This window comes from Emys orbicularis, chromosome 14 (genome assembly GCF_028017835.1).
Source record: "Emys orbicularis isolate rEmyOrb1 chromosome 14, rEmyOrb1.hap1, whole genome shotgun sequence".
Taxonomy (NCBI): domain Eukaryota; kingdom Metazoa; phylum Chordata; order Testudines; family Emydidae; genus Emys; species Emys orbicularis.
The window spans coordinates 2815976-2837853 of NC_088696.1; the positions used below are offsets into that span (position 1 = coordinate 2815976).

General features: G+C 40.6%; 1 protein-coding gene across 2 annotated transcripts in view; it reads right to left on the reverse strand.

Moving 5' to 3' along the window:
• The window catches only part of NFAT5 (nuclear factor of activated T cells 5), a 131299-nt gene that overhangs the window by 67162 nt on the left and 42259 nt on the right, over window positions 1–21878 (reverse strand). For both annotated transcript variants that reach the window (XM_065416491.1, XM_065416490.1), the window contains exon 2: window positions 7305–7430. In XM_065416491.1, coding sequence (XP_065272563.1) covers window positions 7305–7430 — 126 coding nt within the window. The remainder of the gene's footprint in view (window positions 1–7304; window positions 7431–21878) is intronic.

Genomic DNA, 21878 nt, shown 5'->3' on the forward strand with positions numbered 1-21878 from the left:
GCTCAGAAATTATTTGTATTACAACAGTGCTCAGAGGCCCCAGTATGCTAAGCACTGCACTATCACATAGTCAGAGGCAGACCTGGCCTAAAAAGCTTTACAATGTATATTAACCTTGTAAAAAAAGAGAAGCAGTTGATATTTCTTGGCTGAAACAAACCTGCTATAGATAGTTTTTCCTCAAAGCTGTGCATTCTCTGAAGTTTGTCCCCCTTGAAATTCCCTCCCCTGAAACATATGGAAAGGCACTTCCCGATCATTCATCTGTTGTGTTGTGATTGAAGTGATGGTTTTCTGCAGAGCTGATTACGAACCACAAGAATTGAAAGCTTTCCAAGACTTTGGACACCAGACCAAAACCAGATCGAGCTTTTTATTTCTCATAATCAAGTCAACAAATGACATCATAAACCTGCTATGTTAGCACTCATATCACCTTTGAAGATTCTGGTAACTGCTTCCAGATCAAAGGAAAGGACCAGTGACTGACACTGGCAATGAAGTCCACCTAGAATAAATACGATAAATTTCTGCTATTGATATATGGAAATAAACAAAAGAAAGGATGATGTCGTGGGTCCAATTCTGCAAAAACTCAGTTTCCATTTTCAAACTTTATTTGCAATTAACTGATTTGAATATTTTAGTATGAGTATTACCCAAAAGCTTCTTCAGCTTTATGGAGGAAGAAAATGAATCTAACCCTTAGAGTATGGTTGCAAGAGGGGACAAATGATTAATTGTATGGCTCTTGTATTAATTAACAAATGAGCAGCAAAATATCATTTTCAGAATTAAATGTACAAAAATGATTACTCCAAGAATTATGGAGGCCCCCCCGCCACAAGAGAAGTTAAATTACCTCTTTAAACCTGCCTCCTTATATACCATTTTAAAGAAAGGAACAATCCATATATCCCTAGCTGTAGTATAAATGTAACTGTTTAGCAAATTCAGCACTACTGTAGATGTTTCAATTAGCCCACTCCACAGGGACAAACTTTCTAAGATTCAGAAGTATTATTCCTTTTGTTTAGAATACCAGATTCCACCTGCTCCATAATACCTCATATCTCGTGGATGGCAGCTGACAGAATCCCACAGATCATTTTTTTTTTTTTTAAAGTGGGGAAAGACATAAGAAGAATGTGCAATCAGAATTATCTTCAGGGAAAATTTGATCTAACAGGTCTATGCTACTCTCTCTCAAGATACCAATATCATTTATTGTTGTATATTGTTCTTACCAAAACATTACTCAACCTGTCTGATTACATTCTATATATGCAATTTAAGAGGGTTCTGTGAACAAGCTTCAGGGATGTGGAATTTGTGTCCCAGTGTTTACTATAAGGAAACAAAATGATTGTTTTATTAGAGCTAGGAAAGTTGAGATGGGAATTGAAAACAGCCAGAAAACCAAATTAGATGCAGGAAGGTTGTTCATAATGGTGGGGAGGAAAAAATATGGAAGAAGGATCTATTCCCACAGTGGCAAAATGGGAACAAGAGATCAAAGAGAAACACTGGAAAGATGCATTCCTTACTGCACCCCAAAGATTTGCAAACTGTCCTTTGTTAAGATTCTACTGGAGGGAGAAGGAACAGGACTACAACTGGCAGTCAAGATGCTCCCTTTAGATTTTCTATGCAAGTGTAGAGAGGATTTTATTGTACATACTAATTCAGAGAACAGGTTCACCCTTCACATTTACCTTTCAAAAAGCAATACAGTTTAAAGTGCTTAGGAACAGGGGCTCTTGTATTTGAAGTATTCCAAACAGAAGATTACAGAGGGCTTTTGACTTGCTACTAGAAAGGAACACAAGAGAAGAGACTTAGATTAGCATTTTGAATAGAAAGATAAAGACTTGTTTAAATCAGTTTCGTACAAACCCATGTCCTCCAAATGTGAAAAATCTCATCAACATCTGAGAAATACAACTGAAGAATCAGGCACCTTCTCCTACAAAGGTTTGAAAATGCTCATGCCAGGAACATCAAAAGTGTGGGTTCCTGGAGCTCCAGCTGCTGATCTATGTAAGTGATCAACTCCAACTATAGCCTAGATTGAGACTGCTTCGTCATCTGGGTCTGCAATCAAAAGATCCTAGTAAATGATCCATATTTCCTGTTAGTAATATGCTCGTGCTGGCTCACGTTACTCTTTTTCCTGCCCTCTGGATGAAGATGCTCCCACATGCAGCAGTCTATACAATGAGCTCACAATGCTAGTCCTTAGTGCTGATGCATATAGGGAGCCCCTTTTCCTCCTCCTATTTTCTGGAAGTGTGATGGAACTAGGTACCTGAGAAAGAAGCTGAGGATATCAATGTTGCAGCACAAAATTCTGGATTCCTCGTTGGTTATACTTGCCTGATTGACATTCAAAGAGTGGGTAAAACTCTTCATCTGAATTGATGAATATGAGATACACATTGTGTTGCTTATATTAAAATTATCAAAATGTGTTAATGAAAATCCAACTATCCTGACTCAGTTTTAATATTTTTAAACTGACCTGTAAGTTGTAAAACAAATGTTAAATGGTAGAACTAGAAGTCTGTTTCTGTCAGGCCCTCATACCTGAAAACAGCCCATCCTGCTCCTCCAAAAATCTGAAGAGTTAGCTGCAGCAAGATTTTTATGCAATGCATTTACATGGAACAAAACCTCAGAGCAAATCATCTGATGGAAAACCCTACAGTAATCTGATTTTCAGCCAGATACTGTGTCACCCTGTGGCTAGGGAAGCAGAAAACAAATTATGTTAAATCTTAAAGGAGAAAAAAAAAAAAAAAAAAAAAAAAAACTCTGATCACTCCCTATGATTTAATCATCTCATTGCTTCTAGTGAAGTGCACCTGCATCATTTTATTTATTTATTTTTACACTACATACTTAAATGCTAGACCTATTTCTAGTTAACTCCATCTCTTAAAAAAATAATGTATTTAATGGGCTCACCTACAGTGATGTAGGTTTAGACTTATAACATTACAAAATACATTATAGTTTTAGGATAAATAAGATAGCACCCAAAAGATTTACACAAAACACTAGAAAGAACAAACTGGCTTATGATAGTGGAACTCTAAGATGCCAAGGTCACCTTTCTTCCCAACTTTACCATTTCTACAACGTCAGCCACTTGAATGTGTGTCTGTGTTCTTTTACTAACCACTTTTGAAAAGTGACAATCAGATGAGTGAACGGCCAATCTTGGTTTTTTTAATTAAATATAAATACACACACACACACACACACACACACACACACACACCTCTTTCTCTCTCTACAATACACACAGGGAGCCTGGAGTGACCTTCCCACTTTTTTTCCTATTAACAGAAAGGAGCCTCATCCAAGCAGACTCCTTATACTGCAAGAGTCAGAACCAGCTATGACAGCTGCCTGAAGAGACTGCAGCAATCCTAAAACAATTGGGGCATATAATAGAGATGGGTGCACCCAAAAAGGAACTAGTGCAGCACAGGGGAAGACTGCTCCTTCCAAAGAAGGAGAAATAGCAGGCTTCTGACTGAAGCACCTGTGCTCCCTTCCTTTGGGAACCTGGAGAATTTTGGGTATAGGGGGAAGAAACAAACTCCTCCTTCACAAGAATTGAGAGAACACTGAAGAGAGGGCTGGGCAAGTGTAATCCACCACAACTGGAAACTATGGCTCCCCTGGGAATAGGAGAATCAGTCTCTCCAAAACATTCAAAAAGAAGGCATGTGTAATGCTCTAGGCGAGCCCAGCCTGGGCTCCGGTCTACTAACTCCAGCCCTAAGTATAAACTTCCCAGACCTCCCACTAAAGCTGGACTACTGTGCTCCCCTCCCTGCAGACGTTTGGTCAAGGGGAAAGATGGAAGGCAGAGTCTGAGTATCCCCAGCCCAGGATCCATCTCTTTGCACTGGACAAATCCTACATGCTCAGAGAGGGATCTGTGGAGGAGATGGTGGGGAGGACAAGAGACTCGGGCCTCATCTCACCTCCCAGTGGCAGATCAGAAGTCTGCTTGGAGGGACTGCAGCAGGGCCATTGGCACTAATGCAGCAGTAGGAGCATGATCAGGGATCTTGTGGCAACACTAGTAACCAGCCCACTGGGTCCATGGCAGAGCCTCACACTCACTTCTCCACTCTCTCCTATTGTTTGTGGAGAGGGCTGTTTCTTCTCCTATTGCCAGCTTCCAAATGGGGCAGTCACAAGTCAGGTCCAAAATTTACCAGACTAATCCAAGCAACCTCTCCCAATCTTGGAGACAAAGGGGGTGTTTCTTCCCCCCACAACCTCCAAAACTGTCCCAAGTTTGCAGGAGAAAGAGACACGGGTGCTCCTGTTCAGCCCCCCACACCTTTGGTTCTTTTGGGGAGAGAAGCCTTCTCCCAAACTGCACCAGATGGTGGAGGCAAAGAGGGGAAGAACACTGCCACTGCTACGTATTACACCAGGGGTCGGCAACCATTCAGAAGTGGTGTGCCGAGTCTTCATTTATTTACTCTGATTTAAGGTTTCGTGTGCCAGTAATACATTTTAACATTTTTAGAAGGTCTCTTTCTATAAAAGTCTATAATATATAACTAAACTATTGTTGTATGTAAAGTAAATAAGGTTTTTTAAATGTTTAAGAAGCTTCATTTAAAATTAAATTAAAATGCAGAGCCCCCCGGACTGGTGGCCAGGATCTGGGCAGTGTGTGTGTCACTGAAAATCAGCTCGTGTACCATAGGTTGCTTACCCCTGTATTACACGAACAGTAGATTCACTTGCATTGTCTCTGTTTTATCCTTCAGTTGACTCCTGTCACATCCTGAAAGTGTAGCCTGGGATTTTCACCAAGGGTCTAAGGGAATTAGTCACCTAACTGGCACTGAAAGTCAATTAGATATGGGCACATAACCCCCTTAGGTTCCGTTGAAAGGCCCAGCCATAAACTCTTTGGGTTACGGACCATCACAGTTGTTACATGTGTGCACAGCACAATGGTGCTGATCACTGACTGGGGCTTCGAGGTACTAATGATACACTATTTAAAATACCAAGATTCAATCCTTCAGACACTCACTTTTTTGGCAGGTGACAGCAGTAATGAGATCCACACTTTAATGTTTTATACTAATTTTTAACAAAGTTTATATAATCTAAGCTGTTAAATTTCTTACAATCTTTACAATCAAGTATGCCACTTTTGATCCAGCTTTTTAACTGCACCCTGTGAAATCTAAAAACCCAACTGGCTTCTCACAATGCTGATGCAGAGGAATCTTCATCAGAAGGTGACATTAAAGACCCCTTTTAGTTCAGTGAACATGGAAACTTCTTCCAGTGTTTACAAATAAACCTCTGATCTACATTATTTTCTTTCAGTTTTCTTTAAAGGAAAGAACATAAGGCCATACTGGGTCACACCAAAGGTCCATCTAGCCCAGTATCCCGTCTTCCAACAGTGGCCAATGCCAGGTGCTTCAGAGGGAATGAACAGACCAGGTAATCATCAAGTGATCCATCCTCTCTCGCCCATCCCCAGCTTCTGGCAAACAAAGGCTAGAGACCATCCCTGCCCACCCTGGCTAATAGCCATTGATGGACCTGTCCTCCATGAATTTATTTAGTTCTTTTTTTGAACCCTGTTATAGTCTTGAAGTGTCAATGCTGCAGTGTAACCCAAACACAGCTAGCACATTCCCAGCTTTTTAAGCAGATCTGGATTGACTATCAGCAGATGCTAAAAACCTAGCAGGAACAGACATTTAGTTCTGTTTATCTAAACTCAAATACTCAAAAATTGTCTCAGTAAAGGTACACACATAATTAGCGGTTACATTTCTGTGGATTTAACTGTAACAGTTTGTTTTTTAAATCTATGTTTCTGCAACAGTGCTCGGTTGTTGCTGTACCTTTGAACCAGATTCATTATTAAGAACTGAGCTAAAATTTCTTGTATTTTAAAATCTCTTAGAATCAAACACTTGTAAAAGAAATTACCACGTTTTATAAATCTAATGACTAGCAAGCTCCACAGTACACAATTAAATCCACAGACTCTGTTAGAAAACGTCTGGCAAAACATGAACGGTGATCAGTGCTGTAAGTTTCTCTTACAGATTTAAACCTTTTCAGCATCCAACCAGGAAGTCTGTTTATTGCACTGTGCATTTCTGGGGCATGTTTTTATATAGACGGTTAATGCACATGAATCTACAGCAAAAGCTGCATACTGCAGCTACCAGCACCCCCAGCTCAAACATTAATTTTCTAGAACATCAACTGATGGTCAACACACCACTCTCAAACTTAATATAATGTTATAAAGATTACAGGGATCCAATTATTCAAGAAATCTCAGCCCATTAGAGAAGAGGTATAAGCCATGGGCACAATGATTGGTTTGCCTTTTTGCTAAAGTGAAACTGCTTACCAAAGAGTTCCAGCTATACACTAGCACTCTGGAGAGCACTGGTGCCAATCTCACAGATCAAAACTTTATCCTTAGCAATGGACTAACTCTTCCTTATTTAGTTTTTTAAAAACAAAGGTCAATAAAAGGGACTTTATGCTTTAAGTTTAAAATATTCTGCATAAGGAGATGATCTTAGTATTTTGTAAATAAATACAGTTTAAGTGTCATGTCCCACACTTTCTCCAAAATGACACATTGTAAAAGGAAATGTGCTTAATTTTCTAAACTGTGTACCTACTTTAAATTGTACTTTCAGACATTTTTGATAAATATGAAATCACATTAACTAGTTATTTATGTTTTAATATGCAATAAAAAGATTACAGTACATGCAACAACAGAAAATATATATAAAGTGTGGTTTAATCCTGAGAGCTTCTTCAGGCCATACAAAGGAAAACATGGTATTTTTCTTCCTATAGCCTTATAAAAGACTTAAGGCCAAAATACCATCTCATATTCTATCTTCTATGCTAGGTGGAATTAGTTATTTTACACACATTGACTCAGATCCAAATTGGTGCCTACCATATCTGAAGAGAAGAGTGCATTCTAGGAGTTAGTACACACTTATGGTTTTGAAGAATGTACCAGTGGGAAAAGCACAGTATTACATTTCTTGCTTATAAGTATATTATGCATGTAATGCAAGTATGATTAAGGTAAAATTTTCTTGTAATGCAGATCACTTAGTTTGATTGTTAGAAGTCTCCTAGAATGAGCTCTCATTTATTTCTTCATAATCGTCTCAGACTCCAAACTTTGCCAGCACTGTTCATGTTGGCCAGAATACTACACATCTTAAGGATATAACTGAGCAAAGTGGAATGCTTACCAGCAGCAACTACAGCTGGAGGAGGCGAACCTGCCTCACCACCACTTGTTTGGCTCATGGATGCTACAGATGTTTCTCTGGAGGGTGGTAACTGCAACTCCTTTGGGAGGAGGTCATAGACAGATTCTGAGAGGGAAAAAAAAGGGAGAAGAGGGGTTTAAACACAGAGATCAACTGTCATTTTTGTAAACATGGATTATATTAAAGATTTTAGTCTAGGAATATAGACTATCGATGTGGCATCTCAAGAAGCTTCATAAGAAGCTGCGTAGGCAAATTTCTTGGAGATCACTGACCCATAGAATCAAGTTGATTTTAAAAAAATTAAACTTAAAATATACAAGTTTTCAAGACTGAGCAAATTTGCATTTTCCCTTTCAAGGCACAGAGTGACCATCTATGAACTTGCAACACATATGGGTGCCTTTGAAACAACGCAGATGATGAAACCCAGAACAAAGTACCTGAGATCTGGAGACAAAACTACTCTCAGTATTCAAGCAGTGGAAATAGCTTCCAATGGAGAACAGACTAATATTTAGGAAATAATGTAAAACCTTCCTATTTAATAATTTTTTTGACCATAACCAGAATGATGGTCACAACATATATCACCCCTTCCCTCCCCCCCACCGCCAAAAAAAGAAAAAAAAAAATACCCCAAACAAAGATTCTATAAACTGAAAAGATATCAGAAAAGAGCCAGAACCCGCTAGAGATGCTGTTTTATGTGGAAGGCCCTCAGACTCTACGGTAATGTATGGCAGTATAAATAATAAGTATTTTTGTGAATGTATCTGTTGTAAAACAGTTATGGCTGCTACACACGACATGCCTGACACAAAACCACAACAGCAAAGTTTAAGATGTTAAGTCACCTAACACCAAATTCACTCTGCTTTTCCACGTTTACTGCTGATTCAAAGGTAAACTATTCTCCTGTAATCACAATTATTTAAAATGAGCCCCATAATAAAAGCTGCCACTGCATTCAGACAATAAGAATATGCCATCAATCTACTTTACAGTATATTTATTAGCACATTTTGTAAAGCTAGAATCATGGGTCTTTAGTAAGATATTAACACACAAGTATAGAGCAAACTCTACAAAAGTGATGCACAAATGCATATCATTACTGTTTCATGCACCCAATTTAGGCGTACAAATACTCTGATGTACACATGCAAATGCGATTTACATGTGCATTCCAAAATGCCAGAAAAACCTTGTCTTCACCTGTATCAGGATACTTATATGCCTAAGCCAGATATGTGCAAAATTCTATATGCATTATTGAAAAATTGTCTGACAACAATCATGCTGTCCAATCAAACCTAAAGTAATCAAGACTTGCACAGCATTTCTTCTGTAAGAGGAACTTCATTTAACTATGAAAGTACAGTCAGGCTGACAATGCAACTGACTAAAAACCTCTATCCAGAGTCAATTCTATAATGAATGGCATACATAGATGTTCAAGACAAAAAAATTTGGGAAATCTAACCCTGAATAACTATAAGACATGTATAGCAATTGCTCATCATGTCCTCAACCTCAGAAGCTCACTAAATGGGGCAGAATGAAGAAACTCCTACTAATTATTTGGATAGTAAATGGCCTGTGAATAAGAAAGTTACTTATCTTCATAATTGGAGGTTCTTGGAGATATGTAGTCCCTATCTGTATTCCGCTGTGGATACGGATGCGCTCCATGCACCTGGAGCCACAGAATCTTGAAAGCAGCGTCTGTTGGGCCACGCATTTGCCCTTGCTTTCCTAGTGCTTCCAACCAAAGAAACAAAGGGTGGGGTGGACCAACAGCCTCCCCAATTCTTTCTATACCGTGAATCCAAAGATGGTCCAAAGGAGACAGGAAGGACGACAGGTAGTAGAATACAGCTAGGGACCATACATGTAGAAAATCCTCCAGTTATGAAGGTAAGTAACTTTCTTTTTTTCTTCGAATGCTGGTCCCAATGTGTATTCCACTGTGGGTGACTGACAAGCAGTACTCATATAGGAGGGTGTGAAGAGGCAGGTGGCAGAACTGTTTGAAGAACTGTCATTCCAAAGGATGAGTCAATGAAAGAGTCAGTCTTAAAGCATACTGCCTCGCAAACATGTGGATGGAACTTCACACAGCTGCTTTGCAACTGTCAGAGGCACATCTTGAAGCGATGCCATTAACGTCATGTGTGTTTTCAGGAATGAGCCCTCACGCACAGGAGGGTGAGGAAGATTAGACAGCTGATAGCAAAGTAAAATACAGCCCAAGATCCGTTTAGATATTCTATGAGAGGATATACCTTGACCTCAAACTTTTTCTGCTATGGAGATAAACAGTCTGGGAGATTTTCTGATTGATATTAACAACAAAGAGTCTGGTGGCACCTTAAAGACTAACAGATTTATTTGGGCATAAGCTTTCGTGGGTAAAAACCTCACTTCTTCAGATGCATAGAGTGAAAGTAACTATGCATCCGAAGAAGTGAGGTTTTTACCCACGAAAGCTTATGCCCAAATAAATCTGATAGTCTTTAAGGTGCCACCAGACTCCTTGTTGTTTTTGTAGATACAGACTAACACGGCTACCCTCTGATTGATATTGTTCTTTGCAGGTAAACAGCTAATGTTCAGCACACGTCGAGGAATGAAGCTTCCTCTCTTCTGCAGATGTGTGGGGTTTTGGAAAGAATACGTTATGTGAACTTGACTGGTTCAGCTGAAATTACTCTGGGTGTGAACCTAGTGTAGCCTTTTATTTTATTTAACGTGAATTATATAATGTGGTATTATACCACTGGGGGTTCAGTTCTGGTAGCTACAGTTTCAAGCTTAACAGAGTGAAAGTCACGTCTGCTACTTGCTTCAGAGTTAGTCTCTCTAGGAACACAAAGATCAAAGGTAGTGACCACACATACCTTCACAAGTACAAGGTCTAGTCTATTTTACAAGTTTATTAAAGTTACAATTAAAGTTATGATTACCCAAGCATATAGAAATTCTATACAGACCTATGCACAAGTTACAAATATAGTTATAAGAACATAACATAAGAACAAGCATACTGGGTCAGACCAAAGGTCTATCTAGCCCAGTATCCTGTCTTCTGACAGTGGCCAGTGCCAGGTGCCCCAGAGGGAATGAACAGGTCATCATCAAGTGATCCATCCCCTATCGCCCATTCCCAGCTTCTGGCAAACAGAGGCTAGGGACTCACAACCTTAACAACAGTGTCAGGGTCTGATGGGTCTCTCATGGCTTGATCATCAGTAGAGGTATGGTGGAGTCTCCCATAGGGAGCTCAAATATTCCCATTCTAGGCATCCCCTTTTTATAATGTGATTCTGTCTATACCTACATTTAGCACACGTCCATAAAAATGTCAACTCTCTTTTCCCTTATTGGTCTGGGTCCCCTGGAAACTTAAGGATCCCCCAATTTTCTATAGACTGTGTAAATTCCTTTATTCTCATTAACATTGACGCACAACCTGTATACTGTGGTTAAGACATGTCGGAGACAGATGCGCCTTTACAGTATTTTTATGATGTAATATTAATCTTCTGAGTAATTTTTCATAATCGTACCTCTTTTCCCATAATCTTAGGGCATCGGATTATTTTCTGGTCACTTATGTCATCATTTCTTGTCTCCAAGTCCTAAAATAGCTAAGCTAAAAGTCTTGCAGGCCTCAACCTACAGGTTCTTGTGTTTCAGCTGGTCTTACTCGTGTCTAATACTTGGTTCCTCTAAATACTGATCAATGTTATACTTTTATAATCCTACAAATTAACTCTAATTAACATACAATGAATATATGTAATATAACATTGATTAATCATATCACATAATAAATGGATAATAAACTAAAATCATTGGCTACACCAGGATGTAAGTGCAAAGAGCCCGTCTCTATATGGAATATAGCGTAAGGTGTATCTGCCATCAGAGATGAGCTAAGTAGCATTTTCTAGTGGAATCCTTTCTACTATTAATAAGGATGCTTTGTACAGCTTCAGAGTATGAATGTTCTAGAATTGATGCCAATTCAAAAACCACGCTCTGAGATGGAATGGTTGAGGATTGGGATGTCTGATTTTGCCCTTCCCATGGATCAGAAGATCAGAAAAAAGGTGAATGTTGACTGGTGACTGAGATGACTTACATAGGAGACTTGGGAACCAAAATTGTTTGGGTCAGTTAGGGGTGATGAGGATGACTTGTGTCCTGTCTTGATGAGTCTTCCATAAGACCCAAGGTAGGAGGGGTAACAGAAGGAAGGCATAGTTCAGATGGTCTGGCCATGGAAAAAGTACAGCATCACCCTGAGAGTGACATGTTAGGGCTCCTCCGGAGCAGTATATACACCTCTACCCCAATATAACGCTACCTGATATAATGCGAGTTCGCATACCACGCAGTAAAGCTCTGACACGCTGCTCTGAGCAGCGTGTTAAGGGTGCCAGGCCGGGGCTGGGCCGAGGGGTTGGATAAGAGGCAGAGGGTCTCGGGGGCAGTCAGGGGATTCCCCCCCAGGGTCTGGGAGGCAGGAGCTGTGGGGGGGGCACTTTTGGGGGCCCCACAGGTCCAGAGTGGCCCGGGGGATTAGCGGGGGGGCTGGGAGCAGCCTGCTCTGCTTCCCTCCGCCCCGGCCCCAGCCGTGTCACTCGGGGGAGGGGGCTTGGGGGAAGGGATCCCCCCGCACTCACCGGCAGAAGCGGAGCAGCCTGGCCCCAGCCCACTCCACTCCGCCAGCTCCCAGCCGCGGTGCTCCACTTCCCGCCGCAGGTGAGTACGGGGGGTGTCCTTTCCCCAACCTCCCCGCACTCATCGGCGGCGGGAAGCGGAGCACCGCGGCTGGGAGGTGGCGGAGTGAAGCAGGCTGGGGCCACGTTGCTTTGCTTCCCGCCGCTGCCAGTGAGTGCCTGTCAGTGGGGCGGGGTGTGTGGATAGGGGTCGAAGTAGTCAGGGGACAGGGAGCAGGGGGGTTGGATAGGGGGTGGGGTCCTGGGGGTGATTAGGGATGGGGGTCTCTGGAGGAGGCGGTCAGGGAACAAGGGGGGCCAAAGCAAGTTCGATATAACGCGGTCTCACCTATAACACAGTGAGATTTTTTGTCTCCCGAGGACTGCATTATATCAGGATAGAGGTGTATTGCACTTCCTGTTTGTCTAACAGGCAAATAGGTCCCTTATGGGGGTTCCCCATACAGCAAAAATAGTGCTCACCCTGATGTTGTGTAACTCCCACTCAAGGTCAATAGCAAAGTATCTGTGAGGGAGTCCGCTAGCACATTTTTGATACCTGTCAACAGGATGATTTGATTGCTGATGCACCAATTCCATAGACTGACGATCCCCCTGCGTGCAGACGTAGAACTCACTCCTCCCTGTCTGTTGATGTAAAAAATGGCTGTCAGATTGTCAGACGTTACGAGGACATGGTAACCTTGAATGACTGGGAGAAAGGCTTTGCAAGCCTCTCGAACTGCCCACAGTTCAAAAATACTGATGCACATCCCGGACTGTTGAGATGTTCCCCCTGCACTGTGTGGTTGTCCACGTGAGCTTCCCGACCTAAAGGAAGACATCTGTAATGATCATCCTGTCTGGTGAGGGAGAAAGGAAGAGAACACCCATGCATACCTGGTGGGTATTCTTCCACAAGAGCAGATGAGAACAGCTACTTAGGTGTTCATTGAATGTCGGTTTGGTGAGTACACTGTTTGAAGCCACGCTTGCAGGCAACAAATATAAGAGTCTGGCAAACAGCATGACAAGTGCATGAAGTGATAAGTCCCAGGAGAGGAAAAACAGATTCTAACTGGTGCTGGAGGATTGCTTATGAGCTGGTCTATGAGGTAGTTCATTGCCAGGAACCTGCGCCTGGGCAGACAAGTCCTCACCATGATTGAATTTAGGGATATTCTGATGAAGTCTAAGGTCTGTGTTGGAGTGAAGACAGACTTCTCCATGTTTATACTGACCCCTAGGGAAGACAGGAACTGAAGCCCTGATTAAATCAACTCAAAGTCTTCTTGATGTGTCTTGGCAACAAGAAGCCCATCGCTGAGATAGATGAAGCCAGTGAAGCCATGACACCATATATGACCTGCTACTACCAAAGAGACATTGGTAAAAACCCTGGGGCTGGTAGCAAGGCCAAATGTGAGTACGCTGTATTGAAAATCATCAGGACCATCGAGAATCCAAGAATATGTCTGTGAGCAGGGTGAATGTCCATGTGAATGTATGTGTCCTACATGTTGAGAGCTGTATAGTACATGTCCCTTTCTCAGGAAGGGATTATAGATGCCAGTGTGACCATGTGAAACTTGAGTTTGCAAATAAAGCTGTTGAGATGGCAGATATCAAAGATGGTTCTCCAGCTGCCCTTCTTCTTGGGTATTAAGAAGTATTTTGAGTAAAAACCCTTTCCTTTGTACTGAGGGTGTACCCACTCTATCACTCCTCGCAATGGGAGAGACTATTTCTTGTTTGACTTGACATCTATAGGGTGTGTCTGTTTACAGCTTGAGTGGCATGTTGATCTCCAGATGGCTTCACCTGAGAATACCGCCAATAATCAAATGCCAATATAAAGTCAGATACTTTACAACAATCCATTAAATTATCTGATCATAAATTTGACTCTTTCCATGGTAGGATATCTAAAGAATTTTATTTATTCGCTGAAATTATTAAAGGTGAACTGTAAAAAAAAAATAATAATAATAATAATTAAAAGCAGCATTCACACCATCTGCTGCTTACTTTGCACAAAAACTGCATTACTAATTTCCCCAAAAGGTAAGTTTCTTCTTTTTTTTTAAATGACAAATTTCAGATACGTTACTCCCTGCTTTCTCATTTTGCTGGAATACTAGTGTTGACAAAACAATATTGTCTAAAACCTAAGCTGCAATTCTACCAGCCCTCAAAATATCTGGTGTGGGGGGCGGGGGGGGAGGATTGAAGGAATGATGCTATAACAGGATTAGGGTTAGGCTAGCTGCAAATCCAGCTTCATCCGAGGTTCCCTACAACACTCCAGGCATCCAAAGTGATCCATTTAAAAAGAAAAAGAAAAAAGAGGGGGGGAGAGAGAGAGAGAGACTGACTTGAAATCCAATATTTCTAATATAAAAACAAAGACTACTACAAGATTAACGAGGATGATGTCTTCTTACATCAGAAAGGATCAATATGTGGCAAATAGTTTTTCCTTTGGTGAATCGCTTTCAGAGGAAAGAAGAATCTTAAATTTCAGGCACGTTTTAAGTTATTTAGCTTCAGGTTGTGATGGGGAGGAGAATAAAAATGTCTGCTTACATTCCTCCCGTTCCCCCTCAACTCCAATATCCTGGTCAGATGCACAGAACACAGGAAGGGGGGGGAAATGAACACCAAAGGGAATGGGGAAGAGAAGTAGCTGCCATACCTCAGGAAGTATAGGGTAAAAAGAGAGAAAGAACCAGAAATAGACAAAAGTGATGTAGGAGAGGGAGAGCAGGCAGTAATGGAATAGAAAGGGAGCAAAGGGGAGGAGAATGTAACAGAAAAACAACAGTGAATTGTAGTGATTATGAAAGAATAAGATATAGGAAGTTACTAGAACATTAGACAAATGAGCAAAAATATAGTGATAAAGGAACAAGATATTTGATGAAAGGAAAGAAAATGAAGAGGATAATGAAAAGGGGGAAAAAATCAGAGCATTAATGAATTTATGATGTATTTTATTGTATTTCATTTGCAGACAGACCTCTCAGCACTATTTTGTGGGGAAAAGGATGCTAGTTATCAGAGTGGTAGCCGTGTTAGTCTGTATCAGCAAAAACAATGAGGAGTCCTTGTGGCACCTTAGAGACTAACAAATTATTTGGGCATAAGCTTTTGTGGGCTAGAACCCACTTCATCAGATGTATGGAGTGGAAAATATAGGAGCGGGTATAATACAGGAGGGATTGCATCATTACAAAACCTAAAACTTATCTCCCCAATACTAATTTCCCCCTACTGTTACTTACACCTTCTTGTCAACTGTCTGAAATGGGCCACTCTCATTACCACTTGAAAAGTTATTTTTCCTCCCTTGGTATCCTGCTGTTAATTGATTTGTCTCATTAGACTGACCTCACACATGCTAAGGCAACTCCCATCCTTTCATGTATTTATCCTGCTCCTGCATTTTCCACTCCATGCATCTGATGAAGTGGGTTCTAACCCACGAAAGCTTATGCCCAAATAAATCTGTTAGTCTCTAAGGTGCCACAAGGACTCCTCGTTGTTTCTCCTAGTTATGTTAGACAAAATACTAATTGTTCTGGTAGCTACCTAAGGTATATACTAGATCTGACATTCTGTTCTCTCCTCTTGATAATTTTGATATGTCTTCAGTGTGGACACTGGTCAGCTTGCTTGGCATAGAATAAATCTCTTTCTCCTGACAGGATACCTTGTATCCTCACTACTGGATTTAGGATTTCATACAGATCTCTACAATATCTACATTTGTGCCAGTGCAAAATAAACAGGTAATGTTTTAGTACCTGTCACAAATGGAATCCTGATTTTTATGGAGAGCAAACACAAAAACAAGGTAGACTACAATGGTCCATATACTTTTGAGATTTGAAATCATATTTTTAAAAGTCTGATTATGTAACTGGTTTACTTTTCAATTCTGGTATATTATTTTGCTTTGTTAATGTGATTAGGAGCATTAAAGAGCTTACTGTATGTTTAAGAGAGCAATTTTATCGAATGAGTATTATTGTATTTTCATAATTGTATTCTATAGTTTATCATGAATTTTACAGCCTGAACTGCCTGGGCAGCAGCAGTTTATAAATTTAAAGTATATTTTCCCCCATTTTTTAATATCATCTTGGATCAGTCACTCTCTACCATTACATCCCAAAATGATGTTAAAAGAATGTTATAATTGAAAAGTCAAGCACTCAAAATTTGGAAAATTCCAAATTTATGATTGCCAGTGCAATCTTAATTCAGCCCCCTTGTACATAAACATTATGATACAGTCTTTAATTGTGTTATCACCTGCCCTTTTTTTTTTTTTTTTTTTTTACAAGACTGCTGCCTCAAGATGGAGAGTGCTCACTAAATGAGCAGCTATTCAACATTTTTTCCTTATTGTTCAATGCATGGCCCCTATACCTTATTTACTACATGTTATTCAAACTCTCCTCTGAATACAGAATGTTTAATTTTCTCACAGGCTTTTCTATTGTGTTCACCACTACAGTATCTGAGCACTTCACAAATATTAGTGAATTTATTTTCATGACACCCCTGTGAGAAGAGGGGGAATAATTACTCCCATTTTACAGACATAGAACTGAATCGCAAACAGAATAAGGTCAAAAGTGTCCATTAATTTTGGGTGTCCCTTAGGGTCTGATTTTTCAGAGTACATAGCATTTTATATATTCAAAGCATAGCTCCCATTGACTTCAGTTGCAGCTGTTGAATGCTGAGCACTTCTGCAAATCAGACCTAGGGTCCTGAGTAGAAAAATGAAGAACAGAACATTAAAAAGTTAGGTTTAAGTGACTTGCCAAGCATCACATAGAAACTGTGGCAGAGGCAGGCATAAAATCCGCATCTCCAGGGTGGCATTCAGCTACTTTTGTCATGAGATCATCCTTTCTCTTCCTGCAATTCCCTCCCTCATTCATAAAACACCTTCCAACTTCTGTGACAAATGAGGCCGGGGTCCTATAAACAAGTCTTCTTCACTAAACAATTCTGATTCATCCCCAGGAGGTGTCCATCCTGGGCACTGAATGAGGCTGGGGTCCTATGAAAAAATATAGTCTGTAATTAAAGACTGTTTCATAATGCATGTGCACAAAAGGGCCAAATTAATTTTTCACAGACAATCTTAGCTCTGGCATTTTCTAACTTTTCCGTGCTTGAACTCACCATTCTTTTAACATGGCCTCTCTAGAGAGAGACAGAGATGGTAGAAAGACTCATATACCCAATTCACAGGCTTGAGGAAAATCAGAAATAAAGAGTGCTGACTCACTATCTGGATCATATTCCGGATATTTGAAAGTGCTCCCCAAACTTCACTATGTCCAGACATTTGATATTTTACATCACTGCATTCCTGAAGGATTTCTATTAGTAGGACAGATCTACTGACAATTACCTCCCTTGCTATTGTTATGTAACAATGTTTTCTGTGGGGATGCTTTCCATTATTGATATTATGTTTTAAAGGCCTGCTAGGAGTGAATTTAGAATTAATGTTGGGAGGGGGTAAGTAACGTTGACACTATTGAAATATGCTGTGTTAAACTTGGAAAAACCTTGCAAGATGAGTGGCGAGTAAAAATAACCCACAGCTAAGATCATAAGGTCTAAAGTCATAAATATCCAAAATTTTGCAGGTGTAAAGTAGGTAGTATATCCAAACCCAACAGCCTCCGGATTGCCTATCAAATACACAACCTTGAAGTTGAAAGACAATTTCCATTTAAATGCCAAGATCTAAGTGCTAAGTATGCTTTGTATCCCAAACTCAATATCACAGGGCCCTGTTTGCTTAAAGTAATATCGTGGGTGAGAAGGAATGAATTGATATATTTAACTTTTTTTAGCTAAAAAATTTGAACAATCATGTGGCACCAGAAGACATGTTGTGCTTGTAGGCAATAAACAGGTCTTTAGTCTGTTTCAGCTTTTAATACTTTAATCCTCCCAGTCCATCAGCTAAGCTATGCATCTCCTTGATGTATGTAAGAGTAGGAAAGGAAAGTTAGACTTGGAAAGAAGTTCATCTGGGCTCATCTTCATTTGTGAAGTACCAACTGTATTAGCACGCCAAAAAAAGCCTGCAAGATTTCAGACAATATATTTTGACACACCAGACTGAGACATTTATTCACCTAAATATTCTGAGTCAAAATATCTGTCCAGAAGATTTAAATCCTGAGCTCTATTTCTTAATCCGGACTTCTAAAGGTACATTTTTATTTATTTATTTTAAATAGCACCCTACAAATTACAAAATACACATTTAACCACAAGGCAAGGAGGACAGAAGGGTGAAAGGAAGTTCAACACCTAAGCTATTTTCAAATGAGTGTAAAATAAACACTCCAATATAAAATAATGGGAATTACACCCACAGAAAAGACTAGACCCTTTAGCTTAAAACCATATAATGTAGATCTGTGGTTCTCAAACTTCATTGACAACAAAAATTACTACACAACGCCAGGAGACAGGGACTAAAGTCTGAGCCCGCCCAAGCCCTGCCACTCTCGGCGGGGGGGCCAAAGCCGAAGCCCAAGGGCTTCAGCCCCAGGCCTGTAACCTAAGCCCCGCCGCCACCGGCTGAAGCCAAAGCCTGAGCCCCACTGCCCAGGGCTGAAGCCCTTGGGCTTCGGCCCCAGGCTCCAGCCCTCGTGACCCCATTAAAACAGGGTTGTGACCTATAGTTTGAGAACCCTGTAGATTAACTCTTTTACATAACATAAGAATGGCCGTACTGGGTCAGACCAAAGGTCCATCCAGCCCAGTATCCTGTCTGCCGACAGTGGCAAATGCCAGGTGCCCCAGAGGGAATGAACCTAACAGGTAATGATCAAGTGATCTCTCTCCTGCCATCCATCACCACCCTCTGACAAACAGAGGCTAGGGACACCATTCCTTACCCCTCCTGGCTAATAGCCATTAATGGTCTTAACCTCCATGAATGTATCCAGTTCTCTTTTAAACCCTGTTATAGTCCTAGCCTTCACAACCTCCTCAAGCAAATTTCCACAAGTTGACTGTGCGCTGTGTGAAGAAGAACTTCCTTTTATTTGTTTTAAACCTGCTGCCCATTAATTTCATTTGGTGGCCCCTACCAATAATGCCAATGGTATGCATGGCACTTTACAGACTTGTGAGAATAGAGTTTCTTTACCCTAGAGAGATTACAATCTAAATGGACAAAATATATTAAAAGAAAAGGGGAAAGGATACGACCTCAGTGACTGACCAAAAAAAAAAAACCAAAAAGAACAGAAGAGAGAGAACTGAGTATATTAGTCAATCACAGGATTACTGTGAGCCATCAAAGTGATGCAGTTGTGAAAAAGGCAAATGGGATCTTAGGATGTATCACACAAGGTAATTCCAGCAAAGATAGAGAAGTATTAATGCCATTGAACAATGCACTGTTAGGATCTCATCTGAAATACAATATACGATTCAGGTCACCCATGTTCAAGGAAGATAAATCCAATCTGGAAAGGTGCAAAGAAGGGCTATGAAGATGATATGGGGAATGAAGAACTTACCTTACAAGAAGAAATCAAAAGAGCTAGGCTTGTTTAGCCCAGCAAAATAAAGGCTGAGAGGCGATATGATTGCTCTCTATTTAGGAGGATAAACACCCAGAACGGAGAAGAGATATTCAAGCTAAAGGACAATGTTGGCACCAGAACAAATGGGTATAAACTGGCTGTGATGTAAGTTTTCTCTCTAGTGCTTTTACCTTAAAAATAAATAGGCTTGCACAGGAAGTGCTGTGTGGTATCTTATAACTGTTGGTAATGACACTATGTACTGTCTCTGAGGGGAGAAGCAAGCAGGCCTGTCTAGGAAGACTGTCTTTTGTTGGAAATAACAGAGAGAAAACAGGGACCAGTTTGGTCAGAATGGAGAGCCTTGGATCTCCACTTAAGAGAGATGATGGCCAGGGGAGCTGGAAGCTTGAGTGGTTGCCCTTGCTGAACTATAAAGGAGAAATATATGTGCAGTTGCCCTGAATATATTTAGGCTGGGAATTAGAAGGTGGTTTCTAACATCAGAGGAGTGAGGTCCTGGAACATGCTTCCAATAAGCGTAGTGGTGGCGAACAACCTAACTGGTTTTAAGATGGCGCTTGATAAATTTGGGACAGGATTATATTTCTGGATTGCATGTGACAGCAGAGGACTGGATTCGATGACCCAGGAGGTCCCTTCAAAGATCCCCAAAATGCCCCCACAAATGCTTGCTTTGCAATGGTATCAGTTATTTGTCCCACTGCATTCTGAGATCGCTTCAATGAACCAGGAAGTTTCAAGTAGGCTTCACAGGTAAAAAAACCTAAAGTTAACATATTTCTGTGTTGGATGGTCCCAACAGCTTGAACAGAAGCATAGTTGTCAACATTGGGAGGGAGGGGGCATGATCAGGGAAAATTCTCCAAATAAGCTATAGAATTTGGGAGCCACAAGAAGTTTGTCCGTGTGTTTTCTGGTTAATTATTGATTTTAAATATGTCTTAATTCAGGATTTAAAAGTGTTAGGTGTTTGGATTCTCATCCAACTTTCTGGAGGCCCATAATCCTTCATTCCCACAAAAATCTAGCTACACAACAACGTGCCAAGCAAGAGGCAGCGATGACTATTCCTCACTTACCATCTCTATGAGCCTCTGAGTTCTGCACTGTGACTCAGTTAGCAGGGGTAGAAGTCAGCAGCCAATCTCCCACTAGCTCAGCAGAGCAGGCCCTAGCAACAGACCACCAGCAATTCTTGTGGCCAGGGCTGTTAGTACCTGGAATGGGTTTATAAAACCCAAGACCATCTAAATCAAAATTAAACCCATGGTAGCTATGTTGGAGGGAACAACTCAGCAAGTACTTTTTCTTTTAATAATTCAGTTCACTATTAAGACTTTTTTGCAACTTGGCCTAAAATTGGGGGCCTTGACACAGCATATGCAAGTCCCATCATTATGTCTGTCAAGAACTACTCCTCAGTACAAAAGCAGTATTGCCAACTCATGATTTTATCATGAGTCTCACAACATCTGGTGCTCTTTTTTAAAGTCACAATTCCTAGAATCAATTAGGCAACAATCTCACTTTTAATTTTTTTTAAAGTAATTCTCTATACTTCAGAGTTGCAAAAGAATCTTTAAAACATGACCAGCGTGTACCCCAAAAGCTAAAGACAGGGGTGAGGGGGAGCAGGCAAACAAACAACACAAAATGTATTATTTAAAATTTAATTGTTAAGCCCATTTCATGAAGACTGTTTAATTTTGAATGCCTGAACTCAATACTGTGAAAGCCAAAAGATGAAGTACAAAGAAGAAGTTTGTGTCCTGGACTGCTACTAATTCCTAATGTGCCACAAATTTTGTTTTAAAAAACCTGAGGCGTATTTATACATCATTAAGTAGGATGGGTCAATTTTTACAGGTTTGGTTGGTGTTTTTTGAAGGGGCGGGGGGTGATAGTTTTATTGCTTGTTTCACTGATCACTTTTAATGACAGGTCTCTTTTGGACCTCAGGCCCAAAAATTTCATTTGAGGAAGGCAGCCTGCAATTGCTTAATCAAATATAAGCTTTGGTTTACCAAGATCTCTTGGGCTTCTCCCGTCAGCATAGATAATCCACCTCGCTGAGAGGCAGTAGATATGTTGACAGGAGAAGCCCTTCCATTGACATAGCACAGTCCACACTGGGAGTTAGGTCAATATAACTAGTCACTCAGAAGTGTGGATTTTTGATGTAAGTTGCTAGTAGTGTAGACCAAGCCTTATTCTGTGAG